The 25,444-nt window shown below is 43.2% G+C and overlaps 2 protein-coding genes across 2 annotated transcripts in view; one reads left to right on the forward strand and one right to left on the reverse strand.

Annotated features, from left to right (window-relative positions):
• Positions 1–5,153, forward strand: part of maml2 (mastermind like transcriptional coactivator 2) — a 39,846-nt gene extending 34,693 nt beyond the window's left edge. Inside the window, exons 3-5 of the mRNA XM_089014108.1 lie at positions 2,765–2,899; positions 3,094–3,187; positions 3,898–5,153. Coding sequence (XP_088870234.1) covers positions 2,765–2,899; positions 3,094–3,187; positions 3,898–4,634 — 966 coding nt within the window. The 3' untranslated portion in view covers positions 4,635–5,153. The remainder of the gene's footprint in view (positions 1–2,764; positions 2,900–3,093; positions 3,188–3,897) is intronic.
• A 6,570-nt stretch (positions 5,154–11,723) lies between these two features.
• The window catches only part of LOC148888102 (transcriptional coactivator YAP1-like), a 35,646-nt gene continuing 21,925 nt past the window's right edge, over positions 11,724–25,444 (reverse strand). Inside the window, 5 exon segments of the mRNA XM_089013510.1 lie at positions 11,724–12,359; positions 13,763–13,875; positions 14,319–14,344; positions 14,346–14,450; positions 19,946–20,100. Of these exon segments, the coding sequence (XP_088869636.1) occupies positions 12,124–12,359; positions 13,763–13,875; positions 14,319–14,344; positions 14,346–14,450; positions 19,946–20,100 (635 nt within the window). The 3' untranslated portion in view covers positions 11,724–12,123.

Genomic DNA, 25,444 nt, shown 5'->3' on the forward strand with positions numbered 1-25,444 from the left:
CCTCTCACTTTATTTCATGTTTTATCTGCACGGGAGAGTTGTCTCAAATTCAAACCAGAAACGTGTATGGAGGCTGAGCATGACATTTGTTTTACAATGTCTCCCTCTCGTGGTAAATCTCGTTTATTGCCCCACTTTCACAAATGAGGGGAAAAAACCTACAAAATTGTTTTTCTCCTACTGAGTTTAAAGGACAACCGACACAATTTTTTTGCTTCCTGACTGACATCAGAAAAAACATTTATAGTGTAGCCGTTGAGGAAAGAGCACACACGACTGAATGTGGAGACGTGTTTAGTCCAACGGCTAACAAGTGGATCGAACTCAAACAGAAAATGCAGTGAAATATATGTAACATGAACCCGCCCCCTCCCGTGCACCTGCTGGGTGAGATGCCTGGTCCTAGTGCCCTCCATACAGCCCCCCCAGAACACCCAGAAGGAAAGTCAAGGTGAAAACTTTGCTGGGGGCTTCACCAGCCTGCCACAACGACTAAGCAGTCCTTTGTTCAGTGGTGCAGGTGACGTTATTCGGGCAGGTGACCCGGGTGAGACCTGAGTGGGGGAACGAGACTCAACCCTGGCATGCCACGGTGAGGCTGGAGGTTTCGGAGGGCGTCCGCGACGTGGAACCTAGGCCGGCGAAATGTGCTCGCCCGCAACTAAATGAGCCGGTTTGAGCCTGTCTACTGAAATGCCCTCCCTTCGCCCACCCATATCGAGCACAAAATTCTTTTCACCGTGTTCGAGCACTCTAAACGGGCCATCGTACGGCGGCTGGAGGGGAGAGCGGTGGGCATCGTGACGCACGAAGACAAACCGCGCTGAGCTAGTAGCAGACGGAACAAATACTTTGGGGACACAGTGGTGAAATGGTGCTGGAGTCAGGGGCTCTCCTGGCAAAAAGGGGAAAGAAGGTGCGCCTGAAGCTTCAGGCAGAAATTCACCACGGACATGGAGCGGCTGGCCGAGCACGAACTCGCGGCGTTGAGGTCTTCTTTCGGGGCCGAACGTAACCCGAGCAGGACCCACGGAAGTCGGTCGACCCAGTTACCGTCCGATAGCGCGGCCCGTAGCGCGGCTTTAAGTGACCGGTGGAAACGTTCGCACATCCCGTTAGCCTGCGGGTGGTAGGCCACAGTGCGGTGTACCTGCACACCCAAGGACTGCGCCATGGCCGACCAGAGCTCGGACACAAACTGGGGGCCCCTGTCCGAAGTGGTGTCGGATGGCGTGCCGAAACGACAGAAATGCGGGTGCTCTATCTGCCGAGGTCGTGGAGGACAGGGGGACTGCTTCTGGCCACCTAGTGATCCAATCGACCATAGTGAGGCGATGCGTGCACCCCTGCGAAGGAGGGAGGGGCCCGACCAGATCCACATAGATGTGGTCAAATCTCCTGGCCGGAATTGGAAAAGCTTCCAGGTTTGCCCGGGTGTGCCTGTGGACTTTGGCGCGCTGACATGCCACGCATGCAGCTGCCCACTTCCTGACGTCCTTTCGTAACCAAGGCCAGACAAACTTGGCCCCAAGTAGTTTGACTGATGCCCGGACGCCACGGTGTGAAAGGGAATGAATAGAATTAAAAATTCGCCAACGCCACTCTTGCGGAACCACAGGACAAGTGCGACCTGTAGACACATCGCACAGGAAAGCGGGACCCCCTTCACACAGTGCCCCCTCCTCAAGTTTCAGGGCCGTGCCTGCTGCTTTGAGTTCGTGGATGTCCGGATCCTCAGATTGGGCGGTGGCCATCTCTGAAAAATCCACCCAGAGCTGGACTGGACACACGATCGCGCGTGACAAGCAATCGGCCACAGGGTTACACTCGCCGAATGTCTGTTGTACGCTAACGGCCGCTAAATGCCGTTGCTGTCGGGTCGACCACGGTTCAGTCACCTTTGACATGGTCAATGTGAACCGGCGCCCCTCGAGGAGGAAACCAAAATGGTGCGTCGCAAGATTGAGTGCTAACAACTCTCTGTCGAAAACACTCTACTTGCGTTCGTTATCTTGCAGCTTCCGACTAAAAAAATGCAAGGTGCTGCCATTTGTTCTCCACAAGCTGCTCGACCACAGCCCCTACGGCAACATCAGACGCATCGGTAGTCAAGGCCAACTGTGCGGTTGAGATCGGATGGACCAGAAGAGTTGCACCCACGAGAGCTTCCTTGACTCGTTGAAAGGACTGTGCTCATTGCGGGGGCCACTGGACGGGGTCATTAGCCTTCTTTTTTCTCAGCCCATTTCCAACGCAGCTTGGGCGCCATCTTGTGCATTTTCTGGGAGCTACATTGGAATCCAGACGGCTCAAAATGCGATGGAAGGACTTCTTTAATCGATTGCAAAACATTTATGATTTACTCTTCAGAACTATTTGAATCATATTCATAATGGATGAGTAACAAGAAATCATCTTCTCCGAATCTGAAGCCATTGTTTTGATTCTCGAGCAAGGCAAGACGTCCTGGTGTGATGTCACGAACAAGGGGGTGGGACCTTCTGAAACTCATCATTTCCGAGGTCATTTTGAAGAAGTTTGGGACACTTTAACTCATTTTTATTGGTGTTTTGCATTTACCTAAAAATATCAGCCTGTGTGTTTTGGGTATTTTAGATGCTATAAAACGTTTTTCTGGTGTCAGTTAGGAAACAAAAAAAATGGTGTCGGTTGTCTTTTAAGTGATTTCCAAGCATATTTTAGCCTGTTTTCTTAATTGGTCTGTCTCTTTTTTTAACCATGTTAATGTATGTGTCGATGTCAGGGTGTGCCCCCAGGACCGAGGCTGACCACAAATGGGGGTGTGAGCCAACCCCGCCCTCCGCTGCCCCCACACCCACTGCGGGCTCCTGCGAAATCTGCCGCCATGCACACGCAACTCTCCCAACTGCACAGAGCCGTAAGCACCTGAATCTTGTTTTAGTCTGATAACTTCTTCATCCTTCATGGCAGACAATCAACTCAGGTGTTTCCCCATATTTCCCATTGAGAAGTATTCTTTGAATTCCTGAATGGTCTCTTTCATTTTGTGAGAATTCCACCCAAAAAAAAACTACAGCTGTATATATATTTTTTATTTTAATGTCTCTGTAGGAGAAAGACACCTCACCGGATCAATTCAGCCGTCATCTCACGAGGCCACCGCCGGATTACAAAAGAAGTGTGGTGGGCGGGAACCTCTTCCCAGGTCAGCACCGCTTCTTAAATCACTGCAATAATGAAATTCAAATGACGACTGACTGCAACCCCCCTCACACACACACACACACACACACACACACACACACACACACACACACACACACACACACACACACACACACACACACACACACAACCACACGTTCGCTTGAATCCTCATCTTGATTCATCTCTAAAAATATCATATAATTGAAACTTTTTGAGGGGAATTTGCACTGTTCTCGGCTTAAAAAAACTCAACTATTTGCTGTTTTTGTACTTGGGTCACAGCTATAGTATTATTTTGGCATCGTGTTAAAGCTTCAACTGTTGGTAAAGCGTGATATAAATCAATATAGTTTGTATTCTTTTCTGACATGGAATCCTGCTCCCAAAAGAACTTTAAAGTGCATTAAGGAGCTTCATTTGACAAAAAAAACATTTGGACCCCTGCATGTTTGTGTTTATTATTATAATTGTTTTGTTTTTAATCCTCCCATAATTTATGTGATTTTATTCTCGAACCAAATCATGTTTTTTTTGACACTGTTTGGCGGATATTTGCAATTTTGGGGGGGGTTGACTTTGTTTTTTCATTCAAATCTGTTAGAACGAGCATCAATTATTTGAGGATTCTTGCTATTCATTGTCTGTCGCGAATAACAAATGTGTTTAAAAAAAAGCGTGAGTCACATGTGGTCTCCGTCATCCGCTCAGGTGCCAATCCGTCCCAGTCTTCCAGCGCCGTCCCCGAGAAGGACCTTCATTCAATGTCGTGCCACCTTCCCGTTGGGCCCGCTTCAGAGTTGAGCTCGTCGGAGCACCGCTTCGACTGTCACCCCCCGTCCTACATCAGACAATACCCCACTCCAAACCGAATAGCGACAAATCCTAACAAGGTGCGATTCCTTGGCCCTCCCGCGCAAGGGAACTCCTTTGGGTTGAGTGACGGAAGCGGCGGGCCACACCCGAGGCCCGCGGCCGACCCGCATTGCTCCCGACTGGCAGGACAGGTACCGGGCGGCGTGATGACCAACGTGAGCTGGTGTTCGGCCGCCAAGCCCGCAGGAGTCGCTCGGCGAAACGATACCCTGGATCTGCCGCTGAACCATCAGTACCAGCAAAGACCCGGCGGACCTTCCAACCAGGTAGCGCCAGACCTCCAGATGCTGATCAGAGACGCCGGGTCCAGACCCACCCAGGCCATTATAAACAAGTCCTCTCCGGATCAGCGGGTTCCGGCTGTGGGCAACTTTGCTGAAACCGCTTCGGGTGTCTACCAAAGCGTGCGCACCAACCGTGTCACCTTTGACTTCCTGCCCGAGGGAGACAACACGGTCCCGGGTATTAACACGGACTCGGACTTCATCGACTCCCTGCTCAAGTCGGGCTCGGGGAATGACGACTGGATGAAAGACATCAACCTGGATGAGATTCTGGGAAGTCACGCATGAGCGGAAGCGATTGCTATTGACACATTTAGAATTTTATACATTCAATACTGTATGTTTGTTCTGCGAGTATACTTCAATGTTTTTGATTTTATTGTGAAAGGGTATTGCGTCTTCTCGTACTACTACATGATGTCATTAAAGACCTTTTCAAAATCAACAACAGCTGCCACGGTACTTCCACGGTCCAAAAGTGATTGACCATCGCTCACCTGAACTAACGACGACGAGAAAAATGCACAGTCTGGTTGGGTTGGTCCCCCCCCCCAAAAAAATATCAGTTGCATGAATTCGTGGACATACATATAATGGACTCACAGTGGTGCCAAATGACTGTTGGCACTTGGGTTGCCACTCCTGAAACATGCCCACATTGAATTTATTTAACATTTAAAAGTGTTTTTTCCACACTAAAAGGCACACTGGTGAATGAGTCACGCCTTCAATGAATGGCCTATTTTATTTTTTTATTTTTTGTGGACGCACTGGATGAGATGCAAACTAGAATGCATCCAGCAGATTCTGGTGGATACAGGGGTCGGGAACCTGTGGCTTGTGAGCCATATATGGCTCCTTTGATGATTGCATATGGCTCACCGATAAATCTAAATACATATTCTCATTTTTTTTCCTGTTCATTTTCTGTTGGGGCTGCAGTTGGCGGAAAGCGCAATTTTGATTGGATGACACTGACCTAGGTTGGCGGAAAGCGCAATTTTGATTGGATTATACTGGCCGTCAGTCGAAACAGGTAAACGGCCCTTTAAAGGACAACCGACGTCTGCGGACAAGTTGTGTCCATAATTTGTAAAATGTCTTCAAATGACTTCTACTGAGTGTATTTTACAAAGATTCCACCGCATATAGCTAGATTTTGCGTTTTAAGACTCGCGCTGAATATTCCGGAAGTCTTGTTTTTGAGTTGGTGACGGGTCCGTACGTGACGTCACTGAAGGAACGCCCCTGACCGAAAAAAAAAGACACATTTAGCAGTCGTTCCATCACGTCAATGCATTTTGCTGTACTTTGGTCTGAAAACCTCGTGTAGGACGAAAAAGAGGCAGAAGAGGGCGACAAAGCTCCATGTAAGGAATTAATGAGCCTCTGGAACCGGGCTGATTAATTCCTTACACGGCTTTGTCGCCATGTTCTGCCTTTTTTGGGTGCGACATTTCCCACCCCTGATGCCTCAAAATGACACGGAATAAATTCTTTGATGGATTGCAAACATGTATGCTTTCTTCTTCAGAACTATTTGAATCATATTCAGAACTGGATGAGTAACAAGAAAGCATATTCTCCGAATCTGAAGCAAATTGTTTTGATTCTCGAGCAAGGCAAGACGTCTTGCCGTGACACCACGAACATGGGGGCGGGACCTTCTGAAACTGGCCACTTCCGGTTTCAAATTGAAGTACTTTTTAGACACTTTGTCATTTTTATTGGTGTTTTGCATTTGACTAAAAATACCATACAGCGTGTTTTGGGTAGATGCTATACAACGTTTTTTTGGGAAACAAAAAAAGTGACGTCGGTTGTCCTTTAAATGAGCCCCACGAGTAAAAACAAAGTACACTTCAACTTGAATACACAGAGGATTCGCCTTTGTGGAGAGAAAAGGTTCTGATTCTAATTTGCAATGAAACAATACCATCGATGAAACAGTCAAATGTCAGTGACATTTTAACAAGCCCCATGTTAACGTTAGCATCAATATACTTCTGTGAGAAGTATGTTGCATAGCAAGTGTGGAAGCTAATGAGCCGTGTGCAGGCAAGCGAGCAGTAACTTCACATATGGAGCAGGCAAGTTGACTTTCATTCTGATCGTTTGGCTGGATTTTTACCAATCATGAGGAACGGAAACCCATTCATGTTAACGGTGAGTACTATCACAAAGTTATTTTAAATAATACATTCTGACATTTTGTTGAAAAGTGGCCGTGCGGGTGTGTGTGCGTGTGCTGTGTGTGCGCGTGCGCTAGCGCGCGCGCACGTGTTGTGGCTCTCACTGAAAGCCATTTCTAAATATTTTACTTTTATGACTCTCTTAGTCAAAAAGGTTCCCGTCCTCTGCACCAGAATGTAGGGAAAAAATCCATTGTTGTTTTTTTAATTGCTAAAAAACGCCTTACTATATTTGGTCATGCTAAAACGCCTTATGACCAGCGTTATTTTTTCATGTCAAAAACGCCTTCCTCGTATACATGGTCGTTATTTTGGGGTCAAAAACGCCTTACTTTACATGGTCGTTTTTTTTTCTTGCTTAAAACACCTTGTTCGGGTTTTTTTTTTTCGGTCAAACCCCCCTTACTATACATGTTTTTTTCCGGACAAAAACGCCTTATTAATTAATTCATGGTCGTTTTATTCGTGCTAAAAATAACAAATTATAAACCGCAATCTACAATGCATCCACTAGATGGAGCGATGAAGATGCCTTCGACTTGAGAGGCGTTCATGTTACCTTCGAAAAATAAAAATTGACCAATTGACCTTCAATAAACTACGAACATTGGAAACAATGCATCAAGACATAAAATCAAGCGATGAAACGACACAAATTATATAACACACACACACACACACACACACACACACACACACACACACACACACACACACACACACACACACACACACACACACACACACACACACACACACACACACACACACACACACACACACAGACCTCCTTTTTTCTTATGTGCAACATTTCATAGAGCAGCGACCCAGTTCACTGAACCAAGAGCAAGTTTTGAAGATTGGAAGCAAGTCTACAGCACGGAGACATTGTGGGTGTCGTATTACAGTAACAACAATACATAACATGCAACGGTTTTTGAACTGCGGTGAAGCCAGCCCTCTCTCGCAAAATTGAAATCAAATGAGCGGCCAATCGATCGTCAATACCGTGCATTACGGTAATCTGTCGCTGGCGAGCGGTGGTGATCATATTCAAAATAGAAGCGATTTACGAATGCACGCACGGCACTGTATATAGTCAGGCATTTTCCAGCACGAAAAAAGACCATATCGTAAGCCATTTTAGCACAAAAAACGATCATGTGTAGCAAGGCATTTTAGTACAAAGAAATGACCATGTATAGTAAGGTGTTTTTGACACGAAAATTTCGACCATGTATAGAAGGTGTTTTTGATACGCAAATTTCGACCATGTATAGTAAGGTGTTTTTAGCACACACAAAAACGACCTTGTATAATAAGGCGTTTTAGACCCGACTCACTCATCAGGTTTTCAAAGTAAGACGTAAAAAAAATAAAGGCCATTCCGCGGAAAATATTAGTAGTAAGGCGTTTTAGCACAAAAAAAAACCACCATGGCGTTTTTCACCTGAAAAAAAGTGACCATGTGTGTATCCATAATCTAACCATTTCCAGACCGCTGAATACTCATCGGGGGGGAGGGGGGGGTTGCTGGACCCGATCCCAGCCGTCTTCCTGCACTCTGCAGGGAACACCCTAAATTGATTTCCAGCCAATTGCAGGGCACACAGCGAAAAACAACCAGTCCCTCTCACACTCACACCAATCAGACGACCACGCATGTTTTCGGGTATGGGAGGATACCGAAGGACACGGAGAAAACCCACTGGGGGAAAACATGCAAACTCCACACAGGGAGATCTTGAACTCATGACCTCTGCATTGTGAAGTCAGCGTGCTCACCACTCAACTACCGGGTCTTGACATTGCATAAGCATGTGTAGTCAGGCAATTTTAGCACGAAAAAAACTACACCGTTACATAGTAAGGCGTTTTTAGTACATTACTTCTTCCTGACACGATGACATGCATGCAACATATCAATCATTTTCGTCAATTTAAAAACAAATCTAAAGGAAAGAATCCTAGTTATCCCACAACCAGACTAACACCTGGGGAAACGACACCAATCTCGGTTTTCTGAATAGACCACCCAGATACGCATCTGATGTTGTACAGTGGGACCTTGGCTTATGAACTTAATTGGTTCCCAAACAGCCTGTGTAAGGCAAAAAGTGTGTATCCTGAAAATTAATTTCCCATAGCATCAAGTGTAAAGATGACTTATGCGGGTTATTAGTGGAGAAAACAGTTAAAATATCCCATATATTTTAACTGTTTTCTAACCGTTTTCTCACTATTCTCTCACACTCATCTCCCTTTCGCACGTGTGTGTGTGTTTTCTCACTGTCTCCCTGTCTCTTTAATGTTTAACCCCCCCCCCCCCACTGCTGGGTTCTTGACCAATCACGTGGCTTTAACCGAAGACTGGGGGCGGGGCTGCCAAGGTGAAATTTTCATAAATGTAATGTTCGTAAACCGAAAAGTTCGTAAGTCAAGGGGTTCGTAAACCGAGGTCTCACTGTATTTCGGAATAGACAGCGTCGGATGAAAAAGTGTATCAGATGACAAAAAGTTCACACTGTTAAAACGTTGCCGTAGTGTTGCCTTCAACCTTTTAAGAACACAAAGGTTTTTGTTGTTGTTTTTTTTAACTTGTGTCCGTTTTGTGAAAGGTTTTTCTTCCAAAATAATTTCATTGAAACGTTGGACAGAGTTGTAAAAACACACATCCCTCTCCCACTGAAAGAGCTGAAGACACTTTTGGTGAGTGGGATTCATAGAATTAAAAATGTAACTGAAGAACAATAAATATTGAGTATCGAGTCCAATTCGGTGATATGTTGAACTGCGAAAAAGACACCTGTGCCAAAGCGACTGTCTGAAAGTAGTACTCAGTTTTACCATTAGAGGTCAGTAAACAGTCACTTTTCATGGATGGCTTGTCCAAAAGTCACGCGGGACAAGGTCCAACAGTTTGTGGGTTTTCACCGATGGAAAGTACGATAAATACGTCAGTAGATGTTTGACGATTTCCCACTTAATGACTGAGTGGGAATTGATCCACCACACTGCTTCGAAACCCGACAGCAAAAATTTCACTCCAAGTTAGACCGAACTCACACATCGGGTTTTCAAAGACGTAAAAATAAATAAACAAACAAATAAATAAATAAAGGCCACTCCAAATATTACCACAAAGTATATACTTTATTTATTTCAAGCCAATTTCAACATTTGTATATGAAGGGATATAAGTTTGTGTGTGTGTGTGTGTGTATATATATATATATATATATATATATATATATATATATATATATATATATATATATATATATATATATATATATTGTAACAGATTTTACAGTTCTAAAACACATGCAACATATCTATAAAAAACAAAGAACAGATCACTGAATATAAATTCATTTCATGTGCAATTAGAAAACTCTAAATACCAAAATTTTGTGTGTTCATCTGGTGCGATTAGTTCTACGGCTACGACGGTGACGACCTCAGGTTGGCATCTCGCTAAAATAAGCATTAAAAAATATACGGAAATCAATGCTGAGTCGAATCCAAACTGAAAAGTGTCACTGGGTATACAAGCACTTGTAGTGTACCATTGTTTTTTTTTTGTCCTCACCAACACTGTTTGTCCATTTTGTAATGCATCGATTCAACCGATCAGGAACAATTTCTACAAAGGAGCTTTCTCACAAGGCGCATGTATAAAAACAGTTCTTTTGCTCAAAATGGTTGTCATGTTCCAAAGTTAATGCTACCGAAAGATACTAAAGGTTAGCAATCAAAGCGCGGTGTAAACATCGGAAAACTCCTAATCACACACAAAAAAAACCTCAAGGTTAGTCACTCGCAACAATGGCAAAAGAAATAACTACAAAGAAATAAAAAGGAAAACCTAATATGATTTGTTTCTCTTCTTCGCACTAGCTTATGGTACATTATTTTTTTGTTCATACACAGGCTGATGAGCAAATCGCTGTGAAAGTGAAAGCAAAATTACAACAACACAAACATCTTTGGAATCGGCCACTTGTCCTGAATGAGATCAGAACAGATTGCATCTTAATTGTTCCTCCAAAAAAGAAAGAAAGAAAAATCTCCAAACTGTTGTTCTCTCACCCCAACTTCGCCGTCACCAAACCTGCTCCAGCATGTCCCAGCTGTCCTTTAACATCTTTTCCTATCATTGCATCAACATCAATCACCTTACTTATATGTCATCCTTTTTTCGAGTTTGAATGGTTTGGGTTGATGTTCAGGACTATTTGTCGATGAGAAACAAGTTGTTGTTGAAACCATGGGCCACACACCAAAAGCGAACCATGTATGTTCATGTTCGATACCAGCACAAGTACTCGCTGACACTGGGTACCAAAACCTAAAGTACTTCTGATATCAAAAAATCCATTGAATACAATGACATTTTGTTTTATGTGACGAAAGACAATTCTTTCTGACTCATGATGTGTCAAACTGGCGCAGAATAGTGCCAACTCCTGCCGAGGAGGACTCATTTTGTTTGCCTTAAGTATCGGTGGATGGTATCGCTGTGAGAAAGCGATACCTTAAAATGATCACCATCGAGTATTGATACTTCCCCATCTCTGGTTGTTTCTTCATGTGAAGTTTAAAAAAACAAAACAAAAGGAGTTAAAACCACAACGATCGAAGATATCATACACATATAGTAAAAAAAAAAAAGTCTAAAAATACTAAAAGTCGATAAGACTGTGTTATATAAAGTTGCTAAAAATCCCTACATCCCATTACAATGTTTTGAAAAAGTAACTCCAAATTGAAGAAAATTATTTGTGTTGCTCGCCATCTTCAAACAAAAGCGGAAGGCACTTGATCTAATGCAAAAAAAAAAACAAAAAACATTTAACTTAGGCACGCTGGCACAGCCAAGCAGCGAATTGGTCGTGCCCCCACCTGCACCCTCCTGCGACCTACTCACCTGCAAAAAAAAAACATATACATATATATATATATATATATATATATATAGTAAAGTCTCGTTATATCGATATCGGATATATCGATATCGGATATATCGATAGTATTTCTATGCACGCACGGAGAAAATTACATGCAAACAGGGTCGGATATATCGATAGTCCCGGTTATATCGATATTTTTTCGGACTCCCTTGAATATCGATATAACGAGACTTTACTGTATATATATATATATATATATATATATATATATATATATATATATATATATATATATATATATGATACCTTAACTCCAAATCTGTATTTTTTTTGTCAAATACATCATTTTTGGTTCCTCGGGCAGAAAAAAAGGCAGAAGGTGAAATTAGAGCAACTGCAGGAGAAGGAGGCACTCATGGAGAAATGGTGGGGATGGGTGGAGGTGGGCAAGAGGATATAAGGACGCCCGAGATGGCGCTTCGGGGACCCTTTGCGAGATTGTCTGCTCATGGGCCAGCCTTGAAGACACAGACAAAATAAGACAGAGGACAGAGGGATGAGAAAAATACTGCCGCTGAAAAGTCCAGACGGGCTTGCTGAAATGTCTTGTCAAAAGCACACTGGTGGTGGCGCAAGAGGAGGAGGATGAGGATCTTCTGGCCCCGCCCCCTTCTATAACCACGTGAGGAAGCTCTCCTTGTCGATCTTGGTGGCCGCCAGAACCGATTCCATATCGTTGAGGATTTCGGAGCTGAGCGCCTCCTGCAGGCTGGGCATCAGCTCTTCGCCTTCCACCGCCATGCTCTCGCCCTCCAGGGTGCCCAGGTCCACGTCCGTCCCCGGGATGGCGTCCAGGTAGTCTGGGAAGCGGCTGGGCTGCGTGCCCATGGAGCTCGGGAGCGGGTCACCTGCACATGGGAGGGGAGCGGTGGGGGACTTTTAAAGGTAGGCCGAGGACGCAGCCGTGCACGTCACCATATGCGTTGCCATATGTTGTTCTCCATTTGCTGTGGCTCGCATTGTTCCGTGGTGAATGCCATTGTTTCAAAAAAAATTGAAACGCTACCCATTATTTTACACCACATGTGTCAAAGTCAAGGCCCGCGGGCCAAATCCGGCCCGCCACATCATTTTTTTCGGCCCGCGAAAGCAAATCAAACTTGTTAAATTCCATGATTGCTAAAATCTGAGCCAAAATTTCATATTTTTGGATGTCAACCACAATAAAAGTCATTATTCTTGACTTCAGATTTGAAAACAAGTTATTCATTAATTTGCTGTGTGCTTTATATGTAATATTTGAAGGGATTTAAACATTCTAATGGGTTCCCCAAATTCATAACGGCCCTCGATCGGAAACCATAACTACAATGTGGCCCGTGGCAAAAAATGACTTTGACACCCCTGTTTTACACCATACTTTGAAACCCTAATTCTGGTTTAAAATACTATTCTGAAATTCCACGCTTAGTTTGAAACTTTAATTGGAAAGCCTAAGCCTAGTTTGACACTCAAAGCGTAGTTTACAAACCTACACTCAATGCTACTTTGAAAGCTGACCCCAGATTGAAAGCCAAACCCTGATTTGAAATGCTACTTTGAAACCTGGTCCTAATTTAAAACGCAAATCCTGATTTCAAACAACACTTTGAAACCTGACCACAGTGTGAAACCCAAACCCTGATTTGAAATGATACTTTGAAACCCTACCCTCGTTTAAAACCCAAATCCCGATTTCAAACGACACTTTGAAACCCTACCCCAGTTTGAAACCCAAACCCTGATTTGAAACGATACTTTGAAACCCTACCCTAGTTTGAAACCCAAATCATGATTTCAAACAACACTTTGAAACCTGACCCTAGTGTGAAACCCAAACCTTGATTTGAAACTATACTTTGAAACCCTATCCCAATTTGAAACCCAAACCCTGATTTGATGATACTGTGAAACAATAAACCTAGTTTGAAACCCAAACCATGATTTGAAAATACACTTTGAAACCTGACCCTAGTGTGAAACCAAAAACCCTGGCGTGAAACCCAAACCAATATTTGAAAATACACTTTGAAACCCTACCCCAGTTTGAAACCCAAACCCTGATTTCAAACGACACTTTGAACCCCTAGCCTAGTTTGAAACCCCTAGCCTAGTTTGAAACCCCAATTGTAATGTTTTAAACCCTACTTTGAAACCGTAACCATGCTTTTAACCCTGCTTGATTGCGTATGTGGCTTGAAAGGACAGGGACCTGGTATTGTGAGTGATATGGGTGTCAGTAAATGAGTGTCGGTGAGTGTCGCATCCTCACCTGTGTCCATTTCGTCCACGCTATTGAGGAAGTCATCGGGAGTGCGAGGGACGCTGTAGCTACTCATGCTCAAGCCGCTGTCTGTGCTCTCGTCCCTGGAGTGGTACGTCCCGCTAAGGGAGCACAAACAGGAAACCGACACGCTGGTGGTGAGTGTTCGGTATCTGCGCGTATGCACACCACCGTTGCGGAAACACCGCGAAACCAACGGGGAAAAAGATACAACATTGGACAAGTTGTAATTAGCAGAGGGAAAAAAGTTTAGCGGCGGCGCTGTGAATGAGGCCATTGTGAGCGTTGGGGGTTGGGGGGTGGGGGGCGGTGGGTGGTGGGAGATTAGGTCGGCCTGCCTAACTGCACTCCCAGCTCGCTTTATACTTTAGCTGACTTTGTTGAGCTAAGAACAGCAGAATGCTGCTTCACCATGTTTGCTTTCAGCTCTGGGATCCGCAAATTGATCAGAATCTGCTGGATTTGGATTCAATTTGCATTTTTTCTGTGTATTCCGTCGCTCGACCATTTGACGATTTATCGAATGATAGCTTTGAGAACCGACCTGTTGAGGAATGGGTCCGAGCTGTTTGGCAGTCATGGTCCGGGCGTCCTGGGCCATCGGGGAGGACACTGGGTTGGTCCCACCACCGTCTTGATCCAGGCTGGGGGGTAGCTGGTTCCTCAAAGCGAGTTCCTGTGGAGACCCGATCCAACACACCAACATTTGTCAGTGAGGGCTTTTGTGCCATTTTCGGGCAATCTTTTAAAGAAATTTTGGATGGTATGTTTGTCCGTATCTGTCTGTCTGTCTGTGATTGCCGGTCTTTGTCAACACCAACTCCATCCTGAGAGAGGCCCAACAGAGGATGTACTTCCTGAGGATGCTAAAGAAGCATGTCCTGCCAAGGAGATGCTACTACATTTCTACACGGCTGTCATCGAATCAATCCTGTGTTCTTCTATCGTGGTTTGGTTCGGGGCCGCCACAAAAATGGACAAAATACGACTTTGACGGACCATTAGGACGGCGGGAAAAAAATCATTGGCACCACCCTACCCACTCTCAAGGACTTGCACACGGCAAGAATCAAAACAAGGCCGCGGAAAATCCTACTGGGCCCTCCGCACCCTGCCCACCACCTTTTCCAGCTACTCCCCTTAGGCGCGCAACCGTTTCATGGTCTCCAAATCTAGTAGACATTTAAAACAGCTTCTTCCCCCAAGCCATTAACGCTCTAAACCAGGGGTGTCAAAGTCATTTTTTACATTGTAGTTATGTTTTCCTCTCGAGGGCCATTATGAATTTGGGGAAGCCATTAGAATGTTTAATCCCCTCCACATATTACATATGGAGCGCACAACAAATGAATGTATAAATAGTTTTCAAATCTGAAGTCAAGAATAATGACTGTTATTGTGGTTTACATCCAAAAATATGACATTTTGGTCAGGATTTATCAAGCAACTTGGAATTTCACAAATGTGATTTGCTTTCACGGGCCGAAAAAAATGATGTGGCGGGCCAGATTTGGCCCCCGGCCTTGACTTTCACACCTGTGCTCTAAACAGTAGTAACTCAATATATATATATATATATATATATATATATATATATATATATATATATATATATATATATATATATATATATATATATATATAAAATATATAAACTATACAGTGCCTCTTTGCATTTTTTTAAAAGTGCAGCTACCGGAGACCAATTCCCTGTGTGTTCTACATACTTGGCCAATAAAGATTATTCTGATTCTGATGTCTGTCTGTCTATCTGTGTCTGCCTGTCTGTATGTCTATCCATCTATCAATCTATGTCTGTGTATGTGTCTGTCTTTGATTATTATTACTATGTGTATTTATTTAGGACACATGCAGACACCTCACCAATATTCTGGCTTTTTTTGGTTAGTTTTTATTAATATTTTGTCTTTTTATTTTAATTCAGTTTTTTTATTTTAGAAACAACACTAATAAACATGTTGAAAACAATTTCTTAAAAATTGTTTTCAAAATGTTTATTCATGTTGTTTCTTATTGAGAAATACATAAATAGTAGTAAAAGCAGAGTAACACCATTCTACTTATGATTGTCCTTCTGTCCAATCAGGTTTTCTGGATGCACACGCTTGGGTCACTTCCGAAAGCAGCAACTACAAAGACTCGGTGCGAGCGACATGATAAACAAGTCAGCGGCAGCCCTCGTTCATCATCACCATCGCGCTGCGTGAATCCTGTGCTGGGACGCTGCCTTGAGTAAACTCCTGAACTCTGAAGCCGCACCGCCCTCCGCGGAGGCGGCGATGAGTCACTAGGAAGCGGTCAAATTACCAGCGATGAGTCACGAGACTTCGTGGCAGTGTGGCGTAACAATGGAGGCCCATCAAAGCGAGCTTTGAAAGTTTGAAACCACTGAGTGAAATGAGTCACATCCAAAAGGTTACGGCGGATGGACTGCAACAAAACCAATGCGGTTGTCCGATTACGCACGGCCCAAACAGACATTCGGGGAAGAAAAAAAGGAAGAAAAAAACATCTGCATGCTCAGGGGAGATGTTTACATGACACACTTTTTAACTTGAAACAGATTCGGCTTGTCAAGACCAAAACAACTCTGACGGAGCACAGCACTGCTTTTGTGCTCATGAACATTTATGATTTCAGAGCAGGGGTGTCAAACGCTGGTCAAAGAAAGTACGTGCTGCTAAAAGTGACAAAAGAAAAGTAGTGCGTACAACTATTGCATTTAAGAAAGAAATAATCGCAAAATATGAAGGAGGTGTGCGAGTGTCTGATCTGACTAGGGAATACAGCATGGCGAAATCTACGATCAGTACGATATTAAAGAATAAGGAGGCTGTGAAATCTAGTGATGTGGCTGTGGGAGTGAGAGCAAGTGTCATTGAATAGATATTTTAAGAGAAAAGAACATCCTGTAGCCGAGTCATCTGTAGCTGTCACGTTCCGAGCGAGAGTGACGGCAGCTGACTCGTCGGAACGTAGTGGAATGTTTGGGATCCCAAAGCAGGCGGCAGAGACGTATACTACCCAAGCAGGATGTTTATTCACAAATAAAAGCAAATACAGCGAGTAAGAAGGCAGGGGGTGATCCGACCCGCTTACCACGGCAAAAAGCAAATGGCACACAAGGGTGCAAAATTACGCAATCCCGGAAGATGACATAAATTTACGGGACGCAGGGAAAATACCTCGGACCGGATACACTCGCGAGAGTCCAGGTACGGTGGCGAATCATCCGGCATTGGCGAGGTGATCGCGAACCGTATAAATGCCCCGTGTCCGTGATTAGAGAATTGACAGCAGGTGGAGGGCGGCCGGGAGAGGCAGCCCCGCCCCCCTGCTGTCAACTCGCAAGTGACAGGAGCAAAGAGATGGTTTCGGTGTTCAAAAAAAAAAAAAAAAAAATCACTTTTCGAACAGGGTCCTGGAACGAATTATGGTCGAGAACCGAGGTATCACTGTACATACATATACATATATATATATTAGATATACAATATATATGTATATATATTTTCACCATGTACAGCACGCTGTATACAACAATGGCTGTTTTAAGGTGCTTTTTAAGCACTACTGAGTCGAGACTTCTCATCTTTAATTGCATAATTTGCAGTTAACAATAGGTCAGTCGTCACTCAATTAACACAATGCTATTGTTTATATATATATATATATATATATATACAACTGCATTGCTAAACTACTATAGAACACAAGAAGTACTGTATTTTCCGGTGTATAAGGTGCACCGGAGTACAAGGCGCACCCCCAATGAATAGTATATTTTAAAACATTTTCCATGTATAAGGCACCTCGGAGTATAAGGCGCACATTCAATGATTGAGAAAAGTTTTCCAAACATCTATAAATTGGCAAATTCGCGTTTTCATGTTTATTAAGTCATTACAAGTGCCTTGCTCGCTGGGTCCGAGAGGACAGTAATTTCATCTGTGCTGTATGTCATGCATATTAGCATATTTGACAATAAAGCTGACTTTGACTTTTGAAATACATAAAAGTTTTCCAAATATAAGGCACACCACATTATAAGGCGCCAGGTTGGATAGGATCAGGAATGAGTACATTAGAGGGACAACTCATATTAGTGGCTTTGGAGAGAAACTCAGAGAGGCCAGACTGAGATGGTTTGGAAATGTCCAGAGGAGAGAGAGTGACTATATCGGGAGAAGGATGCTGAGCCTTGAACTGCCAGGCAGGAGACAGAGAGGAAGACCGAAGAGGAGGTTTATGGATGTGGTCAGAGAGGACATGAAGGTAGCTGGTGTGAGAGAAGAGGATGCACAAAACCGGGATAGATGAAGGACATTGATTCGCTGTGGCGACCCCTGAGGGGAAAAGCCGAAAGGAAAAGAAGACATTATAAGGTGCTACAGTAAAGGCTGAGATTACATTTTATATACCCCAGCATGGACCGCACACTAGTTCTACAGGGAGAAATGGAAACGGTGGCTGCTGACAGACCTTTTGTGGCTCAATATTACTTCATAATTAAGGCGTACCTGCGTATAAGGCGCAGGGTAATCTTTTGAAGAAAAGTTTTGGGTGTGGCTTTTACACTGGAAAATACGGTACTTAAAAGATAAAACATGGCAGAAAAATACAATTAGCCCTCCTGACTTTAGATTTTGTATAATTAAAAAGCTTGGTTATGATAGACATGCGATCATAAATAGTTTAGATTTAGAAAAAAAAGCCTATTGTGTCATGTTTTTTGCCTGGAGTGGAACAGCGTTTTTGAAATTTGTATTAATGTATTTTTTCGAATAAAAGTGACCTTTTTCAGGGGTCATATCAGTTATTTTTTCCCTTCCCTTGGTGAAACAATTTCCTCCTCATAACCTTTGAACCTTTTTTTCCTGAAGAAAATGAATCTGTCATTGCAACATTACGACATGGGCTCAAACCGGTCCTCGAGTAATTTGAGTACCTCTGTTAAAAAAAAAAATGCTTGATGCTTGAGGCATTTTCTACTGCCTCGACGACGTGCTTATTCACGTATACACAGTCAGAAATAAGAATTCAAGCTAACCGCAGCAACAATTATCCAAGCTATACATGCCGGTGACAAGCTGGTGACAGAATGAGGAGGCCAACTTAAAAATAAACCTTAGCTACCAAACAATAAAAAACAATAACGTTCATGTGCTAATTAAGGGTGCTTAAAAAAAGACATTTATGCTGACATTATATTTTACGAAGCTCACAGCACTACAAAGCGACGCTAGTAGCGGTTAATAAGCTAGCTACGCCACAATTGCTAGCACAGCTAGCAGCATCTACCGGGCTAGCAACGCCAATAGACCCAAATTTGTCCGCACACTGCGATGTTGACATTGTGCCACAGTTGCCGTTTCGACTGTTCACTTTCTCATAAACCAGGCAGGTGTGTTGTTTTAGCCGGCGAATGCTCCGGAGCTACTGTTGAAAAATTGATCTTCACTGTCACTCACGTTTCTAGCGAGCAAAATATTGTACAGGTGTGAACAGTTTGAGTTGAAGTACAAAATATTTGATAGCTGTCGCCAATAGCTACGACATTTGCTGGCAAAAAAAGGGTGGAATTACGCGAAACGCTGGGGCAGTTGTGTTCATTTAGATTAACTCATTCACTGCCATTGACGAATTTATTCGGGAATTGATAAGCATGACGTGGAGCGTCATCCCCGAATTTGTTCGCGTTTTGTTTTTTGCTTGCAGGGGGTGCCGATAAAGCGCTGGTCAGACCTCTGTTTTCCTTCCACAAGGGGTAGGAAGGGGGTAAGGCTCAGATAACTCCAGACCCATATAACTTAGAAATTAACTTTTTCATTCCGATGAAAGAAGAGAGTCTAAGGTTTCTTACGCTGAATTGCATGTTTATGTAGTCCTAAAACTTAATATTCTGTGGGTCCTGCAATTTGAGTGAAAATGAAAAAAAACCCTGGCACTGGAGTGGACACATTGTTGCAGTGAAGTCGAACAAAAATTTTGAGAACACCTACCGGTAGTTTAAGGCTTTCTTCTCGTTTTCATGTGGAAAATATTTGCTAATGATTTTCTTCATTCCCAGAGTGGATCAAATAAAATGGTTTTGTTTCTTCACATTTTTTTTGTTCATATATTTGGACATTGAGCATCCCGACTGCTGACCTGAGGTCTTTGCCGAAGTAGCTCCTGTTTCAGCCTCAGCCTTTCCTTCTCTATCTTCTGCAGCCTCAGCTGGTTGACGCCGCTGAGGGTACCCGAGGGCAGCTGGCCGCCCTGCTTCACAGGCGCACTCTGGGAAATCCTCTGCTGGTTCAGGGCTGCGAAAACGGCCAAGGGGACAGCATGGTTAAAAACTGAAAGTATGACACAATTTACATGACCGCAATGACATTTTTTAGATACTATGGTTACATCTGACAGTGCCTTGCTCCTATAATATGCCATTTATTGGATTGTGCATTAGCATTAAGCTAGTGGTAGGCAACATTTAGTGGGCTCTTCAAAAACACGTGATTTGACAGGAATCTTCAATTTTTCTCTCACATCGAAACAAATTAATATATTTGCCGGACAACAGCTCATATCTTAAAAACTTGTACATTAGGCTAATTGTATCTCATGGCACTACCATTGCAAAAAAAAGCGGCCAATTATGATGACCACAAGCTTCCGTTTTGTGCTCGTGCATCCGGAACGGGTGTTATCCAAAATAGTCTGCAGATAATCCCCGCCGTGACGTAAACAGAACCAAATGTCCTTGATTTCTTTCTACGGCAATTCATAAAGTACATCTCTTTATCTTTAAAGGACAACCGATGTCTCCGGACAAGTTGTGTCCATAATTTGTAAAATCGCTTCAAATGACTTCTACTGAGCGTATGTTACAAAGATTCCACCGCATATAATATATTTTACGTTTTAAGACTCGCACTGAATATTCCGGAAGTCTTGTTTTTGAGTTGGTGACGAGTCCGCACCTTACCTCACTGAAGGAACGCCCCTCACCGAGAAAGGACATACCTTGCATCACCTCAATGATTTTGCGGTACAGTGAGACCTCAACTTACAAACACCTTACCTTACTTTTCGTCTTAAGAACGTCACATTTATGAAAATTAAACCTTATAATAAGCACTATTTTCATAATACACACCCACCACGGCTGGCGGAGTGATCTTCGGCGGAAGCACACGACCGAACAGCGCTCCAGCCGGCGCTACTTTCCACACCCCCTCTCATTGAATGCACACGTCGATCGCCTACTTTTTGGTGATAGTTTTACTATGATGGGACCGAAAAAAAAAAAAAAAAACACCACAGGCTCGTGTTCAGCCCAAGAAGACACAAAATAAAATCACAGTCGCTGAGAAGAAGGAGATAATTGTAAAACATGAACGAGGTGTGCGTTTGTGTGATTTAGTGGCCGAGCACGGCTATGCTAAGTCAACCATTGCTCCCATTCTCCGGAACAGAAAAGCCATCAAAGGTGCGTCTGTTGCAAAAGGTGTTTCCGTGCTTTCAAAGCGACGATCTCAGGCAATCGAAGAAGTTGAAAAACTGTTAATTTGGATTCACGAAAAGCAGCTATCCGGCGACAGCGTGAGTAAAGCTATTTTATGCGAGAAAGCATGGCTAATTCACGCCGATATCGCCATCCGCCAACCTGGAAGTCCGGCGCTTATTGAGGATTTTAAAGCCAGTAACGGATGGTTTGAGAAAATCTGAGGGCGAGGAGGAGAAGGCAATGTTGGCAAAGTGGAATGAGGTGCAGGCTTTTACAGAACAGTTGCATCCAGAAAAGACTGGCTATGACAATCATCAACATGATGAACGATAATGTGATGCCTCAGCTTCGTAAGACCTTACAAGTCAGAAAAGAAAAAAGAAGAGAAGCCACACCAGAGGTTAAGTTAAGTCCTTATGGAAGGTGACTGTCCTTCCATAATCCATCAACGACCATCAAAAAGGTAAATAAAACTTTATTTTACAGCACAGTTTATTTCTTTAATTACAGTCCTCATGTAATGGGCCCCTCTGTGACTTTATGATACAATGCAGTGTATTTCTTTCATTACAATACAATAGCACATTTATTATACATAGAATAAGGTATGTTGTGTGTAGTTTTAAGGCTTATTTAGTGAAAAACTATATTTTATGGAAACCCGGGAACTTATTATTCCCATTTTAATGGTTTCCTATGGGAATGTTTTTGTTGAGATACACACTTTTCGCCTTACACACTGTCTGGGAACCAATTAAGTTCATAGGTTGAGGTCTCACTGTACTTTGTTTGGTCTGAAAACTTTGTGTTGATCCGTGTCGATGGCGAATTTCGAAGGAAAACACATAACGCAATGGTGAATCGTTGTGTGTTGCGCCAAGACTTCTACAGTGTATTTGACATAACTTCCCAGGAGACAATTTCCACGGAGCTTTGTCGCCATCTTCTGCCTTTTTTTGGGTACTGTGAGTACTAAAGAGTTTGTCACTACATTTCTCTCCAGATGCATGAAAATGACCGGAATAAATTCTTTCATCGATTGCAAATATGTATGCTTTCCTCTTCAGAACTATTTGAATCATATTCATAACTGGATGAGTAACATGAAAGCATCTTTTCCGAATCTGAAGCCATTGTTTTGATTTTCGAGCAAGGCAAGACGTCTTGGTGTGACACCACAAACAAGGGGGCGGGACCTTTGAAACTGGCCACTTCCGGGTTCAATTTGAAGTAGATTTTGGACACTTTAAGTCATTTTTATTGGTGTTTTGCATTTGACTAAAAATATCATACTGCGTGTTTTCGGTATTTTAGATGCTATAAAATGTTTTTCTGATGTCAGTTAGGAAACAAAAAAGTGATGTCGGTTGTCCTTTAAGCAAGTTTGTGAGTGAGAAGCGTGTATGCAACTGCGTGTGGGGCAATGCCGTCAGTGCTGGGTGACGTCTCGAAAAAACAACAACAATAAAAAAATGGCACAACAGGATTTACAAGTTCACCTCATAGCCTGCAGATGGCTGGAGGTGAGCCAGTACAGCAGGTTATGTTGGCTTTAGGAAGCCCCGGCGCGAGATTGTTTAGCACGCGCAGTCCCCAACAAGCGCAATTCCTGTAAGACCTGATCCCCGCCCACTCGCTGACTAAGACAAGCATTGTCGCTGGGCCACGTTGCATTAGTTGTGACTTATCCAATTCATTGTGCCTTTTTTTTCGTCCAAACAAATGTGATTGGAGGCCTGCAGCCTTCCGCCGCCTCACTTCAAGAGGGAGTATTGCGCAATCTTGGCGACATCCGGTGAGTCAACAAATCCCCCAAGCACCCCTCCACTCCAAGGATGATGCTTGGTTTGGATTGGATGTTTTGTAATTACAAACGTGGAATCTTGTTTATTAGTATTGTTGTGACAAAAGAATGGTCTTTGGGGGCGAAGGGCTAAGAATGCAGTAAGACCAAAATTGGGGCGAGCACCATCGATGGACAAAGTTGGACACTTGTTGAACCTTCAAAGTACTTTTTTTCCACGTGTCCCCAAACCGCATACCTCAAAATAAAGTAAACATTTCATCAAATGAGTTTATGTATTCATGTGTGCGAAGACGCAAGTATGTTTTTTTTTTGTTGTTGTAAAGGACCATGGCCTATTCGGTGTCCCTAATGAAGTGGATGGTCAACTTTCCCTTTGACCATGATTGTGTTTGGTTGTCAAACAAGCTTGCAACACATCATTGTTACTTTCTGTCTGTGGAGAGGGAGGAGGGGTTGCTAATAAACATGACTAGTGCTAATCTATGCATGCAAAGCGGGTCACGGTTGTGTTTATGTCAGCCAAACAGGCAAATCTGCCTGACCACAAGGGACGGTAGAGTCAACATGAGGGGTGTTTGCTTATGCAGCGGAGAGCCCACCCACGACAAAGACCCTGACAGGGTACAATTTTCATGCGCTGGGGACGGTGACAGGTTGGGGGCCTCCTTCCCCATCACCATTCAATCACTGTCTGTTGACACTACCTAGAATGAAGTGAAGCCTGCAGGGCACTCCCTGAGAGGCACCGAATGCCCCCACCAGTGGTACCGGCCGACTCTCGAATGTATGCATCCATCCGCCCCCCCACTTTTGCCGAGCTGCACTCCCCCCACACAGCTTCAGCGTCGCCTCTCCCCCACACAGTCCTGAGAGTGAATGCTCCTCGTCTCCACTTCTAATTATTCTTCCTGCACATATCCTTCCACAAACTCAGGAACTACTTAACCCCCTAAAATGAACTGTTGCCCATGAAATGCAGTTCCATATCCCCCCAACCACAGTCCAAAATATATCCTGTGGTCATGCGGTCGTTCAAAGCAAAGCGCTTTTTGGTGGGGAGAAATTAGAGGCCGTTCAACTGCTTTCAGAGGCGGCAGCGAAACTGATGAAAATACACTGGCGTCATTGTTCAAATTTGCGACAGCTGACTCAATTGTCAATTACATTATATGTAATAAGATATTTTTTTTGGTTTTTGTTTTCAGGGCAGTCTTTTTTTGAGAATTACATTGCAGGAGTTTCTGAAAAACTACAAAGAGTCCTTTGGCAACACAAAATTATTTCAAACCGATAAACACGTGCATCCAAAAGATAGGCTGCCAAATGAAAAACAAAGTAATGTAGTTTGTTCAATACATTGTAAGAATGAAAATTGTAATGAGCAGTGCATTGGGGAGACTAAACTAATTCTCAAAAAAAGACTATCAACATTGCAAGGATAATATTAGTGGGCCTCAATCGGCAGTACATACGCACCTAAAAGCTAGCAACCACTCATTTGACGACAATGAGGTTAAAATCTTAGCGAAATAACAAATAGTTTGAAAGGGGAGTAAAAGAAGCGATTTTCATAAAACAACTAAATCCTTCATTAAACCGGTTTGGTGGGGTGAGGTTCAATTTGGATCGTTCATATAATAGCCTGCTTAGGCAACATAGGATTAGTAATACTGATGAGGTGATACTGGTCGAAGTGGGGCAATCAGGCCAGTCGTTAGTCAGATCGATAGGAACTATCAGTGGAGCAGGTGCAGGGAGTAGTCCTCTGCTCCCCCCAACCTGAGAGCAGGGATCATAGCAGAGTCCGGCACCGCCAGGTCTGGACAGTCGGGATGTATATATATATAGGGCCTAAACGACCAGTAAGACTTTAGTTTGCTGACGAGGTTTCTTGGATAAGAAGTGAAACGTCCGACACCTTCAAAGAAGTACAGTTGACGTCTGAAGAAACCTTTTTATCAAGAGAAAATATCCAGAAAAAATATGTAACATTTTAGTAAGGATTTTTAGTTGTAAAATAAGCACTTATAATAATCCCAAAATTAATCCCTTTATAACGTTTTCCAAAACATGTATTTATTAATTTTCAATTCTTAATTTGGATTTAAAATAGCATCGAATAGAGTCAAATAAAATTATTTTTAAAACGATTTTGTTCTGAAAAATGCCTTCATATTACAAATAAAGTACATTCCTTGATTGTGCAGTTCTGGAAAACCTATCCAAAACCATTTAAAGTCCATCTATTTTTATTTTACTGCCAATCATGGCATCCTTTATAATCACTCCACACTTATTAATGATTGCACTTATCCAAATTAGGCTTGTTTGTCCTTGGCAGAGGTCAACC

The sequence above is a fragment of the Hippocampus bargibanti genome, linkage group LG14 (assembly GCF_051943395.1).
Source record: "Hippocampus bargibanti isolate YZ-2025 linkage group LG14, ASM5194339v1, whole genome shotgun sequence".
In the NCBI taxonomy this organism is placed as follows: domain Eukaryota; kingdom Metazoa; phylum Chordata; class Actinopteri; order Syngnathiformes; family Syngnathidae; genus Hippocampus; species Hippocampus bargibanti.